The sequence below is a fragment of the Phascolarctos cinereus genome, unplaced genomic scaffold, assembly GCF_003287225.1.
Source record: "Phascolarctos cinereus isolate Bilbo 61053 unplaced genomic scaffold, phaCin_HiC Scaffold_1;HRSCAF=81, whole genome shotgun sequence".
NCBI lineage: Eukaryota > Metazoa > Chordata > Mammalia > Diprotodontia > Phascolarctidae > Phascolarctos > Phascolarctos cinereus.
This window is the reverse complement of record NW_027555514.1, coordinates 195,160,397-195,180,307: the sequence shown is the minus strand read 5'-3', so window position 1 is coordinate 195,180,307 and position 19,911 is coordinate 195,160,397. Positions and strand designations below refer to the sequence as shown.

The 19,911-nt window shown below is 37.2% G+C and overlaps 1 protein-coding gene across 10 annotated transcripts in view; it reads right to left on the bottom strand.

Moving 5' to 3' along the window:
- ERC1 (ELKS/RAB6-interacting/CAST family member 1) overlaps positions 1 to 19,911 on the bottom strand; it is a 342,335-nt gene that overhangs the window by 244,562 nt on the left and 77,862 nt on the right. For all 10 annotated transcript variants that reach the window (XM_078156089.1, XM_078156085.1, XM_078156087.1 and 7 more), the window contains one exon: positions 5,731 to 5,898. In XM_078156089.1, the coding sequence (XP_078012215.1) occupies positions 5,731 to 5,898 (168 nt within the window). The remainder of the gene's footprint in view (positions 1 to 5,730; positions 5,899 to 19,911) is intronic.

The window sequence follows — 19,911 nt, the reverse complement described above, 5'->3', positions numbered from 1 at the left end:
ATAGTAACCTTGTTGTTTTGACAAATGTAAACATTTAAGCTTGTGGGACAAGAATTCATTGTTTCATAAAAATTATTGGGAAAACTGGAAAGCAGTCTGCCAGAAATTTGCCACAGATCATTATCTACATCATTTACCAAGATAAGGTCAAAATGAATACATGACCTAGATATAAAAGGAGACATCATAATTATATTAGAAGAACATGGAATATATTGCCTATCAGACTTATGGATAGGAGAATTTATGAAAAAACAAGAGATAGAGGGCACTGTGATATATAAAATGGATAATTTTGACTACATTAAATTAAAAAGCTCCAGCACAAATAAAACCAATGTAGCCAAGATTAGAAGGCAAGTAGAAAACCGGGGAAAAAACTTTATAGACAGTTTCTCCAATAAATATATATATAGAAAATATAGATATTCTCAAATACATAAAGCTTTGTCAAATTTATAGAAATATGAGCTATTCCCCAATCAAAAAACAGTCAAAGGCAGTTTTTCAATGAAGAAAATAAAGCCATATATAGCCATGCAAAAAAATGCTCTAAATCATTACTGACTACAGAAACACAAATTAAAACAACTTTGAGATATTACGTCAACACCTATCAGATGTGTTAAAATGATAGAAGCCATTCAATTCAATCTGTGTCAAATGGTAGCCTTCTCTAAAGCAGAGAGAGGGAGGGAGAAAGGAAGGAAGACAGTTCAGAACTTAAAATATAACAGGAAAAAAATTAACTTAATTAAAAAAAGAAAAATAAACAAAAGGTACAACAAGGAATTTCAACTTCAGCTGTCACTTTCAATAATCATTACACCTTAAGCCATTTTATTTTTAAGGCAACTGGGGTTAAGTGATTTGGCCAAGATCACACAGCTAGTGGGTGTTATGTATCTGAGGCCGGGTTTGAATTCAGGTCCTTCTCACTTCAGGGCCAGTGTTCTATCCACTACATCACCTAGCTGTCCCCATCTTAAGTCACTTGTTAAACTGTAAACCAGTGACCTAAATCACTTGGGGCAGGTAGGTGGTACAGTGGATAGAGCACTAGGCCTGGAGTCAGGAAGACCTGAATTCAAATCCAACCTTAGACACTTATTAGCTGTGTGACCCTGCCAAGTCACTTAACCTTGTTTCTCTCAGCTTCCTCATCTATAAAATGAGCTGGAGAAGGAAATGGCAAACCATTCCAGCATCTTTTGCCAAGAAAAGCCCAAAAGAAGTCGCAAAGAGTTGGTATGACTGAAAACAACTAAACAACAAATACCTACATCACCTCTCATTTATTTCATCAATCATCTCTAACATGGGAATAACTCTAATTATCCATTAGCCACCTGAACAATTTTGGTTTAGATGTATGAATCAAATAATAAACAATCAACAAACATCTATTAAGTATCTATTGTGTGCCTGGCACTGTGCTAATCACTAGTGATTCAAAAAAGAAGCACAAAACAGTCCATAATGACCTCAAGGAACCTACAATCTAATAGAGGAAACAACATGAAAACAAATATATACAAAGCAAACTATATGGAGGATAAATAGGAAACAATTAACAGAGAGAAGGCACTAGAATTAAGAGGGGTTATAAAAGGTTTTCTCTAAAAGATGGGATTGTAGTTGAGTCTTAATGGAAGCTAGGAAGTCAGTAGGGAGAGGTGAGGAGAGAAAGCATTCTGGGCAAGAGAGACAGTCAGAGAAAATGCCCAGAGGTGAGCGATGGAGTGTTTTGTTCATGTAACTGAGAGAAGAAAGTTCTACTGGATCAAAGAATATGTAGTGGGGACTCAGGTGTAAGAAGAATGCGAAAGTAAGGGTGGATGGGGACAGGGGCAGCTTATGAATAGCTCTGAATGTCAAAGAAAGCACTGGAGGCCACAGGGAGCCACTGAAGTTTACAGAGTAGGGGAGTGATATGGTTGGACCTGTGCTTTAGGAAAATCACTTTAGTGACTGAATAGAGGATGGACTGGAGTGGGGAAGACACTTGAGGCAGGCAGACCCACTGACAGACTATTACAATTAGATAACTGTATGTAGGCATGAGGTGACGAGGGCAGTGTCAGGGAGAAAAGGGGGCATATATGAGAGATGAAGAGGTGAAATCAACAGGTCTTGGTAACAGCTTGGATATAAAGGGGTGAGAGATGATGAGGACCTGAAGATGACTCCCAGGTTATGAGCATGAAGGACTAGAAGGATGGTGTTATCTTCAACAATAATAAGGAAGATGCAAAAGGGGAGGTTTTAGGGGAAAAGATAATGAGTTTGGTATTGGACATGTGGATTTTAAGATGTTTACCAGACATTCGGTTTGAAATGTCTAAAAGGCAACTGAAGATGTGAGAATGGAGGTCAACAGAAAGGTTGGGGCAGGATAGGTAGACTTGAGAATCATCAACATATTCCCCAGTTGATAAATGGTTAAAGGATATGAACAGGGGGTCTTTACAGGAAGAAATCAAAGCTATTAATAGATATGAAAAAAGGGTCTCAATCACTAATAATTAGATAAATGCAAAATAAACAACTCTGAGGCACCAGTTCACACCCATCAGACTGGCTAAAGTGGCAGAAAAGAAAATGACAAATACTGGAGGAGACAGGAGAAAATAGGTGCTTCAATGTACTGTTAGCAGAGCTGCGGACTAGTCCAAGCATTCAGGAGAACAATTTGGAACTATCCCCAAACATCTATAAAAGGGCTGTAAAGGGCTATAAAACTGTGAATAGCCTTTGACCCAGCAATACCACTACTACATCTGTGTCTACATGTACAGCAACACTTATAGCAGATCTTTTTGTGATAGCAAAGAACTGGAAACTGAGGGGATGTCCATCTGTTGGGTGAACAAGTTGTGGTATATGACTGTGGTGGAATACTACTGTGCTGTAAGAAATGATGTGGGTGATGGTTTCAGAAAAACCTAGTATGACCTATATGAATTAATGCAAAGTGAAATGAGCATAACCAGAAAAACATCTTGTTGTTGTTTAGCTGTTTTCAGTCGTGTCTGACTCTTTAGACCCCATTTGCGGTTTTCTTGACAAAGATACTGGAGTGTTTTGTCATTTCCTTTGTCAGCTCATTTTACAGATGAGGAAACTGAGAGAAACAAGGTTAAGTGACCTGCTCAGGGTCACACAGCTAGTTAGTATCTAAGGTCAAATTTGAGCTCAGGTATTCCTGACTCCAGGGATACCTGGACACATTACAACTCAAAAGGATTCATGACATAAAATGTTATCTACCCCCAGACAGGGAACTAATGGGTTGAGAGTGTAGATTTTTTTTCTGTCTTTATTTTTCTTATTTGTTTGTTTTTCTAGAACAAGGCTAATGCAGAAATATGTTTTGCATAACATCAAATTTCTTGCCTTCTCAACTGGAAGGGGAAAGGGCAGAGAGAAGGAGAAAATGTAACAATAAAAAGGAGATTTAAATTAAACAGACAATCATCATCACAGACATAGTAAGTAGATCCATGGGAGCTGATGAAATTATCAAGTGAAGTAGTATAGAGGGCAAAAAGAAAAAGACCCAAAGCAGAACCCTAAGGGACACCTACAGTTAGAGGGAATGATATGAATGAAGATCCAGCAAAGGAGACAGAGAAGCAGTTTGATAGGTAGGAGGAGAACCAAGAGAGAGTGGTGTCTCAAAAATCTAGAGAGAAGAAAGCATCAAGGAAGAAAGTGTAATCAACAGCATCAAAAGGCCGCAGAGTTCAAGGAGAATGAGGCTTGAGAAAAGGCCACTGGATTTGACAACTAATAGATCACTGAAAACTTTGGAGGGAGTAGTTTCAGTGGAATGTTACAGTAAGAAGACAGATTGAACAGAAAAAGTGGCACCTATTGTAAATGGCCTTTTCAAGGAGTTTAGCTGCGAAGGGCAGCAAAGATACAGTTGGCAGGGATAAAAGAATCCAGTGAGGGTTTTTCCAGAATGGGGGATACATGGGCAGTAGGGCATGAGCCAGAGATTAAAGAGAAGTGATACAGTGGGGAATGACAGAGAGGCAATCTGTCATAAGAAGAAGGATGGAATGGCATCACCTGAACAGGTAGAAAGGTTAGCCTTTGTAAGGAATAAGACTATCTCACCACAAGACAGGGATGAAGAAGGAGATAATAGCAGAAGGCATCTGGGTGATAAGAGAAGAAGAAGAGGGGAGAAGAAGGAGTTCACAGCAAATGGCTTCGATTTTTTTCTGTAAAATATGTGGCAAGGATTTCAGCTGCGGGCAGGAAAGAGAAGGAGGCACAGAAGTTTGAGGAAGGATGAAAAGGTTTGGAGGAGCTTGCTAAAACTTATCCAAAGGATAGTACAGTTATTCATAGACTCCTAACAACCTAGTCACCTAACAGAGTAACTAAGCACATCAATTAATCTGAAGACAAAGCTAGGAAGCATTAACTAAAAATGATCTTTTCTACCTTTTCGCAAGTAGGAAGTTAATGGAAGGCAATAAAAACATCTGAGACTAAGTATAACTAATATCATAATGTAATCACCATATTTACAAGTGATCAAATTATGAATTCCATCATAATTTGAAATTTGAAGTTGACAGAAAACCAAATTGAAGTAAATTCCAAGTACGAGTTGGGAAATGTTTTGGGCTATACTTGTATCTTTTCCAATTAGTTCAGCTTACTTTAAAATCTGATAATTTAATGTAGCCTTGCTATTTTACAGTAAAGACTTCAGAGACATATTAGTGAATTATTTTCAATGGTAATATTACATAGCACACACTAAAATTTTCAACACTCTCATTTTTTACAACTGTTCATCTGCTATCCATTTCGTTAAGTGAAAATACCATCACTAGAATGTCCATTAAAAAGATGAATGTAAGTCCAAAGTTTAACTACAACCTAAAAACGGAGTGAGTACCACATCCAGTTGTCTATACTTTAGGCCATGTTATCTCTTGGGTTAAATTATAGGGGATGATTATGATTAAGTTTTCCCATCAACTTTCAGGGCCAGCATTTGTATTTAAAATAGAATTTTTAATGATGTATATTTTTTAGAAAAGGAAAGAAGCCCTTTCTTTGCCTAAATACATCTCACCAAGCTACAAAATGAATCACTATAGCCTCTTTCCTACAAATTGGAATCTGGTCATTCACACAAATGAAGTCACCAACTATATCATCTCTCCACAAAAATATTTCAAAATTAATTTAGCTACTAATTAGCTAATTGAAAAAAGCTTGTAGGTGTAAGTTATTCATAGGCTAAATGGAAAATTAGGAAACTTGGAGGCAAAAGATAGGAAATTAAACCAAGCATTTGAGAAATATTGCTCTGTACAACAGAAGCCCAGAAGATACATGAAAAATTACCAAAAATGAGCTAAATGAACTTTTTAAAAATGGGGCAGCTAAGTGGTGAAGTGGATAGAGCACCGGCTCTGGAGTCAGGAGGACCTGAGTTCAAATCCAGCCTCAGACACATAACACTTACTAGCTGTGCTACAAGTCACTTAACCCCATTGTCTAACCAAAAACAAATAAACAAAAAATAACAACAACAACAAAAAACTAAGCAAAACAGTTTACCATTAGTAATCCACTCACACTAATCTCAAAAATGTAAACAGAGGAGTAAGAAAGACATTTTGGCTTAGCTATTATTTGGTAGCAAGAATGAAGATGTGATCAAAGGTGTGGTGTGGAGTTATGAGACATGCACTTCACCTTCTTCTGTAGAACATTGACCTTCCTCTCCTTCACATCCAGCATATCCTTGAGATCATGTATTTCTCCTGCTTGGGTTCCTTTCTCCTCAACTATCTCTTGTATCTGCTTTGTCTTCTTATTCAGCATGGTTTCCTTTTCCTCCAGCCGTAATCGAAGTGCATCCACCTGATGATTCAGAACAACAATGGAACAGGATATATTAAAAAGATGGCGGTACTGCCAACTTTAACAGAATATGAATAGCTGCTACAGTGGTGCTGAAAGAAAATCCTTCATTAGAGCATGTGAAGTCAACAAGATCAGTAAAGGCACTGATAGAAAATGAACTGTAAAACTTCAAGAACATTTAAATTAATATAAACTTCACTCTGTTTTTACAAGACAGCAATAATTGCCTTTCTCTCATACCTGAAAGGGGAAGGTGCAATTACGACTAAAGATACTTAGGGGAATTAGATCTTAATACATAGTAAAGTATAGATGGGTGAATTTAGAAAATTTCATTGCCTCAGTTATCACACTAGATACATTCTTTAAAGCATTACTTAACCAAAAAAAGAGAGAAATAAAAATGGGGACACAACGCTTTGGATTGACCATATCAGATAAAGAACCCATCTACCCTGTGAGAACAGAAAGTCCCATGATGCATTTAGTTAGCCAGGTTTGCTTCCTGACCCCAAGACTGATCAATGAGAGATCCGTAACCAATTATCTTTAGGCCTCAAAGGTTAACTTTCAACATGAGTTGTCATCAGCTATGATTCTACACCTCTCCAGCACTTACTACGTGTGCTCCCTCCGATCCCTCCAAACCTCAGTTCTCTCCCAGGACATCACCCCTGCACTATCCCCCGCTCTTTCTGCTTTCCTCATCTTGACCCCTTGGGATGATCAATGAACTCTCTCTTGAGTCTCTTGCTCCCTCATCCTATCACAATTGTGCCCTGCTCAGCTTCAGCCTTGGATCACTTCCACCATCTGCTGCCTTCATTCCTACTTTCGTGCAATGGATCCTACTGGGACCACTACAAATTTATGTTTCCAAATTTCAAATGGGTCCTGAAGGCTTTTAGGCAATCCTCCTGTGCTTCTCTAATTAACTCACTATCCCACACTCCAAAACAGTTCTTAACCTTTTCACTTCTCCCCAAACCTACAATGGCTTTTTCTGGAAAAAAAATTTGAGGTCACTTATTGACAAGGCTCTCTTTTCTTCTCATGTTACAAAACTAAGATAACTTCCCCCAATTTCTCCTCCTTTACTCCTATCTCATATGAAGAGATAAGGTGGCCCTTTTCTTGGCCAAGGCCAACCCCTCTACTTGTTCAAGTAATTCCATTCTATCCCATCTCCTCCAACAGACTGCCCCTTCTGTTATCACTACTCTCTCATCTAGAGCAGAGGCCCAGAGGGTCTATATATCTTGCCTAATGTCATATAGGCAGTAAGTATCAGAGACAGGATTTCAACCCTGGTACTCTGACTCCAAAGCCAATGTTTTATAAAAAATAAAATGAGAAACACTTTCATAGACTGGTCACAGGGTTAATAAACAAGTCTTTACTTTTTCTGCTTTATTTGAAACACAAGTATTTTTTTAAATTAACTAATATAACAAACATATTATCCTACAAATTTATTATATAGCTCTAACTTTTAAAGGAACATTTTATCTTTCTTAGAGTATGAATTTAAGGATCTTGTACTTATTTATCTAAAATACAAATCTTTCTTAACATCAGTTTCAACAACATACCACATAATTAAATAAGCATTTAAGCTACATCTTCCTGCTTTATCAACTTGTAACGCAAAATAGAAAGATTTCGTTTCTCAATTAATTGGCTGCAAAGGTCATACGGACAATTCTTCTTCCCGTCATGTTTTTGAAAATGAAATCATTTAAAGCTGTTTTAATATGACTTTACTACAACATCATTTTAACCTACTGATAGCACCAACAAAAGAACATTTGCACAATAGCCACTATCCTTATATTGTGTTTTGAAAAAGATATACAGTTTTTTTAAAAGTTTGGTGTAATTTAGTATTAGCATTAATCTTCTCTAGGAAATTCTACTATCTTGCTAACATATTCAGGATATACACTTTACTTTCAAGATGTACTTTCAGGTCAGCTAGGTGGCACAGTGGATATAGCACTGGCCCTGGAGTCAGGAGGACCTGAGTTCGAATTTGACCTCAGACAATTGACACTTACTAGCTGTGTAACTGTGGGCAAGTCACTTAACCCCACTGCCTAGCAAAAAAACAAACAAAAACAAAAAGATAGTATACTATCTGCAGCAAAAGCGTTTGTACAAAGTGATTTTTAATATTTATCAATAGCATTATCTGTGGTGTGGGCTTTTTATTTTGTGTTTCTATATTTCTATTACTTAATAGTCTCTACTGTCAACATCTCTAACTTGATTTTTTTGCAAATGCCATATTAAATAAGCACTGGACTATAATAATTACTAGTTGAAGTGAATTCACCTTGTTAGTCATGTTTTGGTTGACTTCTTTTTAAACTGTTCTTATTATAAAATGCAGACATATCTATACAGAATGAAAATATACAATAATTCTTGCAACTGCTTAAACTCATCCCTGAAAAGATCTTCCTAGCATGAACCCTCTCCACCACCCTCATTCCCCCAGGCAGCTGGTCCCACAATTTGAAAAACTCAGAAGTGCCAATAAAAAAACTATAAGCAAGAACCAGAAGCAATCAAATATAATAGTGCAGTTTTTGGTAAATACCAGAACACTGAGGATACCAACAAAGACGGAGAAGCAAAAGGAAGCAGTAAAGGGGGCAGCTAGGTGGCACGGTGGATAGAGCACCAGCCCTAGAGTCAGGAAGACCTGAGTTCAAATCCAGTCTCAGACACATAACACGCACTAGCTGTGTGACCCTGGGCAAGAGACTTAACTCCACTGCCTAGCAAGAAACAAATATTATCCAATTTTATCCCCACAACAACTCTAGATGGTCGGTGCTATTATTATTCCCATGTTATAGATAAGGAAACTAAATCAAGTGATTTGTCCTGGGTCACACAGCTGATAAGTGTCTGAGGCTGGATTTGAACACAGATTTTCTTGACTTCAAGGAAAACAGTCTATAAGCTGTGCCACCTAGCTGACCTATTGTTTCATCAGTTTGGGGAACTTCAGGTATGGTAAGTTCTTGCACCAGTGCAAGTTAGCAACTCATTTGTAACTTATAGTCATAGAGACTTGCCTGGGGCTCTAAGATAGGTAACTTGTCCTTGGTCACATAGCTAGTATGTATCAAAGGCAGAAATTGAACCACTGCTTCCTCATTTCAAGGCCAACCCTCTATGCATCACCGCTTCCTTTTAATCAAGCTATATTTAATATTTAATGTTATCTGAGACACCTGATGGGAGACTAAAATTATGTTGGTTTTCTTAGGAATCACAGCTTTGCCTCTTTTCCATAAGTCTTTCCTATTTTCTGTCCTCTTCTATAAAGGCTTCTTACTATGGTAAGGGTTGAGCCAAGAGGACTCAAAGAGAGAGAGCCTTCCAACAAAGGGACTATGCTGGGGCCTAAGGGGCTATGTAACAAGATAAGGAAGAAGAGGTGCAGATCCAGGACTGGGCCTGACACTGTGTACTATGGAAGAAGGCAGCCTGCAGCCGTGAGGATCTGACCTTAAATCATGATTTCATTTTCAGCCCACTGACTGACACAGGGTGGGACTGACAGCTACGTAGCCAGGCTAAGGAGCTCAAAGGGTGAGCCTATTGTTCTGTCATGATGAACCTGCAAAATATTCCACACAGCTGGCAGGAACTAGAACCAGGAAAAAGTCTAATGGAGCTTCAACAAAGACTACACCTTCAGTGGGTGTTGCCCAGACTCAAACCAGTTAGAAGCTTCCAAAATCAGCCCAAAAAGGCAGCAATCAAACTTTGCACTAGATCAGATTGCTAAGGTATGATAAAAGATAAAAAAAAGATAAAAGCAGGTCCTGGATTTGAGCCATAACTGAAATCTTTTGAAAACACAATGCTCAATATTCAGAGTGAGCAGCACAGGACACCCCCACAGAATACACATCAGGACCAAAAAAGGCCCCAACATTTTTTCCAAAAGTATGCAGTACCTGACATGAAGTCCCAGTTCAAAAAGCAAGGCTGGAAAAATAAGTAAGCAAACAAAAAGACATCTGGGATTTTGAAAAAACTGTTACAGAGTCAAGAACAGCCAAGATAAAACAATAACAACAATAAAAGAAGTGAATAACACCACTCAAAGGAAAATACAGCTTGGCCAAAAGGTCAGCTTGAATTTCTGGAAGAAATGAAGAAGAGTTTAAAAATATTATAAATGAAATGAGATATCTTAAGGAATAAATTAGAAAAGAAATGAAAGCACCAGAAGAAAATCTTAGAAAAAGGATTAACCACTTAATAGAAGAGGCACATGACTTTAACCAAGTAACAGATGACATTTAAATTATACTAGGCTAAGCAGAAGTTAAAGATTCTCCTTGAAACCAAAAATAGTACAACAAAGTCAAAAGACTGGGAAAAAATAGGGAAAAGGTTATCTCACATAAAAAATTACTAATATGAAAAACAAGGAGAAAAAAAATCTACAAATCATTAGACTCCCTGAAAGTCATGATCTGTTCAAAATAAAAATGGGTATATCATGTTTCAAGAAATGAATGAATTAATGGAATGGAAAAATACTATACTAGAAGAAATTATGTGTATGATGAGTACAGAGAAGCATGGAAAGAGCTATATGAAAAAATGCTGAGTGAAGTAAGCAGAGTCAAATACCTAAAGAAATTAACTCAGACCATTGGAAGACCAAACACTGAAGGTGCAGTTTAAATACTTTGGCCACAGAATGAGAAGAAAGAACTCACTGATCATGGGAAAGACTGAAGGCAAAAGGAAAAGGGAATGACAGAGGATGAGATGGACACATAGTGTGATAGAAGCAAGGAACATGAGGTTGGGCAGGCTTCAGGAGATGGTACAGGACAGAAGGACCTAGTATGCTACGGTTCATGGGGTCACAAGGAGCTGGACACAAATGAACGACTGAACAACAGCAACAAAAACTTCCTGATATAAATGAAACTATAAGAAAGAAGGAATTTGTCGTTAAATGGAAGGATGGCTCACAGATTCTACTTAGAGAAGAAAAAGTGTGAGAGTTGTTTTTTACATACATATAAAGTCAATAAGAAACAGCATTTCGTGAGACAGTCAGAAATATTCAGGACATTGCAGTACTCATAAGAAATATATGCAGAAAGACCATCAGAAAAATACTCTCAAATTATGGAACAAAATTTGTTGTGAAGGATGAAATTAGAGAATACAATGAAACTCTCCAAATTAAAACAAGATACATTTTGATATTTGGTGACTACAATGAAAAGGTGATGAAGACAAGAAACATTATAAGAGAACCATTTGCTCATATCCTTTGACCATTTACTTACTGGAGAATGTCTTTTGATTTTATATGTCAGAACTTTATCAGAGATATTTGACAAAAAGCCTTTTTTTCCAAATCAACTGACTGCTTCATCATGAAGGGTGCATTGATTTTGCCAGTGCTAAAACTATTCCACTTCCACATTAATGAAATTATCTGTTTTTATCTTCTGTAATCTTCTATATTCCTTATTTTTTTTTAAGAATTCACTTCCTATCCTTAGCTATGAAAAAGTACATGCTAATTCTCCTTTTAACCTCTTTTTAAAAAACTATGCAATGTTTACTATTCAAGTCACAAATCCATTTTGAGTTTTTTAAGGTATTTAGTATAAGCCATTGAACTAAACCTAATTTCTATCAGACTGTTTTCCAGTTTTCCTAGCATACTTGACAAAAAAAGGACGACTTCTCCAGGCAATTTGTGCTCGAGTTTATATAAAACTGGCTTATTAAGTTAAATTGTTTCTGATTCTTCCTTGGCTGGTCTATTACATTAATCCATTTTTTAATTTCTTAACCAATAATAGTTTATAGTATATCTTGAGATCTAGTACTATTATCTCCCATTCATCCCTACTTTTTTTCTTGATTCCCTCTAAGTTTCTAGATTTTTTTGTTCTTCCAAATAAATATTATTAGTATTTTATCTAATGCTGTAAAGTATTCCTATGGTAGTCTGATTGATATAGCATTGAATCTGTAAATATTAAGTTACATATTATCATGAACACTGATAATCTCTATGTTGCATTCTATTTTTTAAAAGAGAATATTGTAGATTGACTCCTGGATAATTTATGAACTTTTTAGGTATTTTTGAATTGGATTTCCTTTTCTAGTATGTCATCCTGCATTTGTCATTGGTATATAAAACTAAAACAGCAAAGAGATAAAATTTTGTTTCCTATTGGAAATTTCTTTCTTGTGTCCCATCCCTTCTCTTGTCCAACTGCTATTATTCAAAGAATTGCAAAACCATCAAATAATTATATGAAATATTGCACCAAATCATTAATAATAAAAGGAATGCAAATCAAAATAATAATAAAATTAATGCAACATACTCAGCAAAATGGTAAAAGTGACCTAAATAAAAGGAAATGTTCACTATCAGAAGGACTGCGGTATAGGTAATATTTTTTAAAAACAAGATATCAATAAAAAGTTATCTTTTTTTTAAAAAGATTTTTTTCCCAGGTAAAAGCTTGGGATCACTGAAATTGAGCTTTATCAATTGCAAAAGGCAATCCAGCTAACCTGCTGCCTTCTATTCAAAACTCTAGATCTAAATAGTAGTCTACCTCCACATTCATGTCTGAGATACATACATATGTACGTGTGTGTGTGCATATTATACACACACACACACACACACACACACACACACACACATGTATACATACATATGCTGATTCTACAGATTATCCTCTAAGCGCTTCTTAAACCGTGGGTCACAACCCCATATGGGGTGATGAAAAATCTAGCAACAGCAAAAAGTTTCTGAACATACAACAACCAAAAATTAATTAAAAATCAAATACATAATGAATCTGAGGTGTTTCTGGCAGCACACAACTTCACTGCAGCCTTGGTTCTGAACACAAAGTATGCTCTCTTTGCACTGCACATGCCCTCAAACGGGGCTGAAACACAAAAGGGATAGGGAATGGAAAAAGTTTAAGAATCCCTGCTGTAAGCAAGAAACATTTTCCCACATATATGGATGGTCAAGCCAACCTATTTTTGCTCTAGTTCTAACACTAACTCACTTTTAAGACCTTGGGAAATTTGTTTTTCCCTGTAAAATACAAGAAAGAGCATGGCATTGTGGATACAGAAGCAGCCTGGAGTCAAAAGGACTATGTCCAAGTCACTTAACCTCTCAGTTCTTCAGACAATATTCTAAGACTTTAAATCACAAAGCAGGTGCCAACATGCATTAGTAGAGGGAATTTCTTCACCATGAAATTTCCTATACTGATAAAAGTGCAAGTCTAGCCCACAATATATACGATGAATTGAATGAGTATTTTAAAAACACCTATTCTAAGCAAATACATTGCTGTGTGCTAGACAGATATAAAGCTTAAATGAGATGATACTCAAGCAACTCATAAATCTGGCTCCTAAGACTAGATAATCTCCTTAAAGCAAAAGAACAGTAAGATTCAGATGAGGTCTAAGCTTAACCATTAGTACATGAAAAGAAAGGGAAAATAAGTGCTCTGAGCATAACTGGGGGAAGAGCTAGGTATTATATCTTCACTTTTATAACTTTTCTCCTATAAATAACATTGAACGTGTGTGTGTGGTGTGTGTGTGTGTGTGTGTGTGTGTGTGTGTGTGTGTATTTTAAAGACAGAGATCTGGTGAATGGTCTGAGAATTTGAAAAAAGTCTGCAATGTCTAAGAATAGAATAAATGAGAAGAGTTAAAAGGTAATTATTTAAATCAGAGTTGTAAGGAACTCAAGATTTCTTCTTCTTTTCCCTCCCCTACTTATAATTAATAATGTTATGCAAAACAGAAATCAGGTATCTTTTCCTCATATGACATTACTATTACATGTCTCGAGAGTAAAGAAGAATCTGTTATACTGTACCATAATGGACTGTTGTCTATGGACTTCCATTATTCCATTATATAGAATCCTTTGCTGTAATAGGATTTTTTATCTGTATCAAATCAGAAACAGAGGTATCTGGAGACAGCTATAATCAATTAATATATGTGGTATAATGAAAAAATAAAATCATACAAAATCATATAAAACATAAATATGCCATTAATGTATTAATTGTGATTCATCACCTTAGCAGGAATGATACTAATAGTAGTCTCCTAGCTGAAACCAGAATTATACTAGTACTACTAATACCAACAGGTAAAATGTCAGCTGTTTTCTTCTTTTACAGATAGTTCTTGCTTTATAAAAGTGGATCTAACCTCTTTATAAAGCAATTTTTACTTAATGTAAACCTACCCCTACCCCCCATTTCACTTAGCCTATATAACAAAGGTATACACAAAATAATACCTTTACACAAGTCACAAAATTGTACCATGATAATAAACAGAATTATGAAAGGTAAAGTTAATGATAAAGTATGCATAGTACTGTAAAGTTAACATAGGTGTGCAGTATGTTGCCCCTTCCCCAACCACTGCACCTCGTCTTTACCACTGCGGATTGGCTGGGCAACTTTTTTAATGAAGGTATGGAGAGATGGCTGGACAGTGGTTCACGGACACTTAGTTCTTCTAAGGTGCTATGATCTAAGCAGAGGCATAGTCATTGCTGTCCTGGACTGTACTCTGCTCTGTGAGTGACCACAACTACTGTTCTCCACCCTGGAACTGTGACCAAGGTCCTTGCTCCCCTGCAGCTAGGAGTGCTAACGTGCTAGTGTTCCTCTTCACCCTGGGACTGCAACCCAGAGCCAGTATGGGCAATGCAACAGAGTCCCGTACCCAGTGCCAACAGAAGGTCCTTGTAATCTCCTTCTGGCCACTTATCTGACTCCCTTGCCGTTCTAGGGCCTGAAAGATCCAGAAGTCACTGCCACAGATTCAGCTGCTCTCCTCCCTTTCCTCCCCACAAGGCTTGCTGGTGGCTTGCACCATGAGTGGCCCACTACTGGCTGTCTTGTACAGGGACCAAGGGCCTCACTGCTATCCTACTGCCATGCAAGCAAGACTTCACTGCTGCCCTGCTGGCTCACCTCATGATGCAGAGGGCACTAAACTGAACTCCTCTCTTACCCCAGAAGGACAGACCTTTCCCACTGACCGTTTAAGCTGTCTTGGGCTGGAATATTGTTTCACACTGTCCTTTTGTTGGTCTTGAGACTGCAGAATTTGTTTTGAGGCACCATTTTAAAGTTTTTAGAAGCAGAATTTTGAGGTGGTCAGGTAAGCCCCTGCCTTTACTCTACTATCTTGGCTCTGTCTCTTCCTAGTCTTTGAACTTTTAAAAATCTTGAAGTATTTCAATCCATCTTTTCAACACAAAAAAAATTAAATTATGAAATGCTTCTGCCAACTGTTTTGCTGTGAACTGTTTTGGTTTGACCTTGGGTTCCAAAGCTTCCCTTTCTTCTCCTGCAATCTTTGCAGCTATCAGTTCAATCAGATCTTCATTCACAATCCTCATTCAGATTTCTTTCAGAATTCATTACATAAAGTTGAATTTGCAAATTTATAAGTAAGAACTGTCTGTATTACCTCTTCATCTTTCCAATATCTAACCCTCTCAATGGAATTTAATTCTGAGTAACACTACTAAGTCTAATCTTATGTGTGTCAGATGTTGGGATATTAAAAATAGAAGACAAATTAATTAATTGGGAAAAAAGAAAAACCAAGGTAGAATAACATGACCAAGCTCCAACTCTTTTCGTTCAAGGGACAGAGAAGGTAAAGAGAAAAAAGAACAAGAAAGAAACCAAGAGTTTACTAAATAGGGGAGGTGGGGGTAGAGTGGAGCAGTTGTTACATTTTTAGAGCAATTATTGTTATTATTTTAAATAATAGCTAGATTTTATACAGTGCCTTAAGCTTTACAGCACTATACAAATATTATCTCCTTTAATACCAACAAGGCTAAAAGGTCAAAGTTATCATCATTATCCTCATTTGACATATCCTCCACAAAAGAATACACACAACAAAACGCAGGCTGTCCTCTAGGTCAAGGGTTCTGAAGGGAGCCTATGCACTTGTATGGGGAAAAAAAATAACATTTTAATTTTCACTAACCTCTAACTGGACTTTTGAATTCTCTCTAGAGTGATAAAAAAATAAAAACACACTATTGTGAGGAGTATACAGGCTCCCAAGGGGGTCTATGATACAAAAAAAACAAAACAAAACTTAAGAACCTCTGCTCTAGGCTTATTTGAGATTACATAATTCAAACTATCCATCTGCTGCCCCTAGTTCTTACTACTAAAAGGCCAACCTCCTTTTCTGACCCTTTATTTCTAGGTGACATCACTTGCGCCATTTCTCACATGTAATTCCTCGTTGTTAAAAATGCGTCAATTTATACCCACTAAGTTTTTTCCTCCCTTGCCCCTATACATCATTTGTAGTTTCTACTATTCTGACACTGACTTATAATTTAAAGTGCTTTGTAAATATGAGCTCTTATTAATAGTATTCACATCCATGTAGCATCACAAGAATACTGGTGTTAAAAAGGATTATTGCATTAGGACACAGTTTGAGATTGCTGAAAGCACTGCATAATTTCCCAAATGCAATGTAACCTGCTTTCTTTCTCCAAGTCCTCTACTGTATTTACCCAGGGGATAGGAATAATGTACAGAAAGCCTAGATGTACCTAAGTATTTTGCTGACTTAAATACCTCTCGCAGGCAGCTGTAGAGAACAAGTTTACAACACATACCATAACTAAAACATGCATATATAACATAACTAAAATTCTCCCCTCCCCAAAGAATGGTCCCTAAGGTTCACCCCTCCCTACTCTCACCTCTATAATGATGCATGGCTTCATTCCTCCTTCCCTCCATCCCAAACATCACACAAACAAGAGTTGACATTATGCTACTTTTATAAAAATGTATACCTATCAGTGAGTATACAAATATACATAAACATTTATGAGAATGAAGACAGCAAACAAATACTTTGCTGCACTCTGCTAGGACAGACTCTGATAGTACAAACTTTTGGAACCAGTTCTCCATCATGCTCCCAACAGTCTTATTGAGTATCAAGTGCCTCAGTTCACTGCCTGGTGAGTCTTACCTGAGCCCTAATAGTTTTAAATTCATGGCCTCCTGCTCATGAGAAATTGCTTCTGCTTGGCAATACCCTCCATTCTGGCCCTCTCCAAAAACTCTGAAAGCTTGGGAAAATCCTTAATATCCAAAATGCTTCAGAAAAAAACAGTAACAACTTACAGCTTACCAAACCGGTCTCCCGATCTCAAATTTCTCCTCTCTCCAATATATACTCCACACAGCTACCAACTTAATTTTTGTAAAGCTCAGGTCTGACAGGACTTTCCTCTGTTCAATAAATTCCAGTGGCTTCCTACTATCTCTAAGATCAAGTACGAACTCCTTTATTTGGCATATAAAGCTATTCACAACCTAAGTCTAGTCTGACCTACCAGGGATATTAGGCATTATTTCTGTCTGTCCTCTGGGTAGTCAGGTCAAAGTGGCTTTCTTGGAGTTTCTCACACATGGCAATCAATCTCTCACATATCTGTGACTTTTGATGGGCTGACTCTCATGCCAACATCCACTCCCTCTTTGTCTTCAACCCACAGAATCCCCAGTTTCCTTCAAAGCTGATATCCTCAACTGCTAGTGGAGGGAGGGAAATATTTGTGACCTCTTCCCAATATCCTTTCATTTCTATATTTATTTTAAATCAACTTAAAAATATCCATATATTGTCTACCCCGAAAGAATGTCAGCTCCTTCAAAGCAGAGAACAGTGCAGTTGTCCTTGTATGCCCAGCACCTAGCACAATGCTTGGCACACAGTAGCCATTTAATAAATAGTTCTTGTCTGTTGAGTGATTCTGACATGAGACTACTGAAACTAGCAAAGTAATCATTAAATGGTCTCAGAGGCCCATCAGGAAAATCAGGAGCACTTCCTCTTTTGGCTCTGCACAAAACGTCCTCTGTGATAGAGGCAAATATCTTAAGCAACATACAACTTCATAGTCTAAGGAACACTGAACAAAGTTAGCACCAGAGCTGAAATTATCAAAGAATCCTACATCATCTAAACATGTGAATGAAAGACACCTTGCTGGAAGAAAGCCTGCAAGGCTACATTCTGCTCTCCCAAGTCAAACTGTTTTTTTATAATAAATAACATCATGAGATCCTCTATTATCAACATCCTTCAAGCAACCACATGATCATGCAGACGCTGATGAAAAAAATGACTTCAAGGTTTGAAATATTATGTGAGAGTTTTCACCTCACATTCTGATCAAAGATGCCTCTGAAAGAAGTATGGATCACTGTCATGAAGATCTTATTGAGCAGGAGTTGACAAACAATGACTTGAGAGTTAAGAATCATTTTCTACATTTTTAAATACACTATACTTCATTTTACAACGTAAAAATTATTCTTAGCTCATTAGCTATACAACAGGCCTGAAGGCCTGTGGTTTGTCAACCCACTCTTAAAAAGGAGACCTTTCTGGGTAATGTTACTGTTCATCATTTTTTGTAAACATCTACGTTCTTACTTTCAGATATATCTGGGTAATATTACTGGTTCGCGATTTTTTGTAAACATCTGTGTTCTTCCTTACTTTCAGCTATCACAAAATGAGATTTCTTAGTAACAAAATTCCATGTCCATCACAGATTTTCTCTGTGTATAATCTCAAACGGCTGATTTTTCTGACTTTACTTTCATATGTGCCAAAGATTCCACAACAACAAATGATTAAAAAAAAGATTCATCAAAGAAATACTAGCAAATTCACTGCATTCTTTTTGGTCTGTTTCATGGGGATGATGATGATAGCAACAGCTAACATTTATATAGGACTTTAAGGTTTGCAAAGCACTATATTATATTATCTCATCTGATGAAACCTTAAGGCTTCATCCTTATATGCCCTTAGGATAATCTGATAACTAAGTCTCATGCCAAGGTTTCTAAAGGCCTGCTTTTCTTCAGTGTTCTGTGAGACACAGCTACTTCTCAATCTTCTGCCATACTCCTGTTGTTTTCCAAATGAGCTTATATTCTAAATGAGAATTACTCTTGGCTGCCACGTCTCTGCTTGGCAAAGAGATCAAGAGTATTTGCAAGCTAAGGCTGCTTTTTGTCTCTCCTGTCTCCTCACTATAGTGACTCTTTTACATCATAAGATCATAGAATTCAAGAATTAGATGGAACCATATGTCATCTAGACCAGTGCTTCTTAAACTATGGGTTGAGACATGGGGTCACGAGTGGAAAAAGTTTAAGAAGCCCTGACCTAGTCCAATCCTTACTCAAAAGATACATTTTTAAACCCCAAGTCACTTCCGACAAGTAGTCTTTCATTCCCTTTAGACTCACGTTCAAATTTAAGTCTCAGAGTATCAGTCTATATAACTTACTTTACAATCTAAATAACTTGCACTTATATAATGTTTAACACAGTTTGTTGTTGTTGTTGTTCAACTGATTCAGTCATGTCTGACTCTTCATGACTCCATGGACCATGGTGTGTCCGTGGGGTTTTCTTGGCAAAGACACTGAAGTGGTTTCCCATTTCCTTCTCCAGTGGTTTAAGGCAAACAGAAGTTAAATGACCTGCCCAGAGTCACACAGCTAGTAAGTGTCTGAGGCCAGATTTGTACTCAGTTATTTCTGACTCTATCCACTATGCCGCCTAGCTGCCTCCTAACTTAGCTTAGGATCCCTTTAGTCCTTCACTGAATTCCTTTACACGTTCAACCTCGTAAGAGGCTTTGGCAAATACAATCTAGGTGTCCTCACAGTGAGTTTTTGGCTTACACATCCTGGGACTACACTGCAAGGCAACAAGGTCAAGAGTCCCATGAAATGATGTGCTGCAATAGCATTTGGGAACATAATGAAACTGAATCTGCCAACTTCTTTATTTGCTTCTCCAAACAGAAGTGGTAGAGCTCCGGATCAATCCAATTATTCTGGA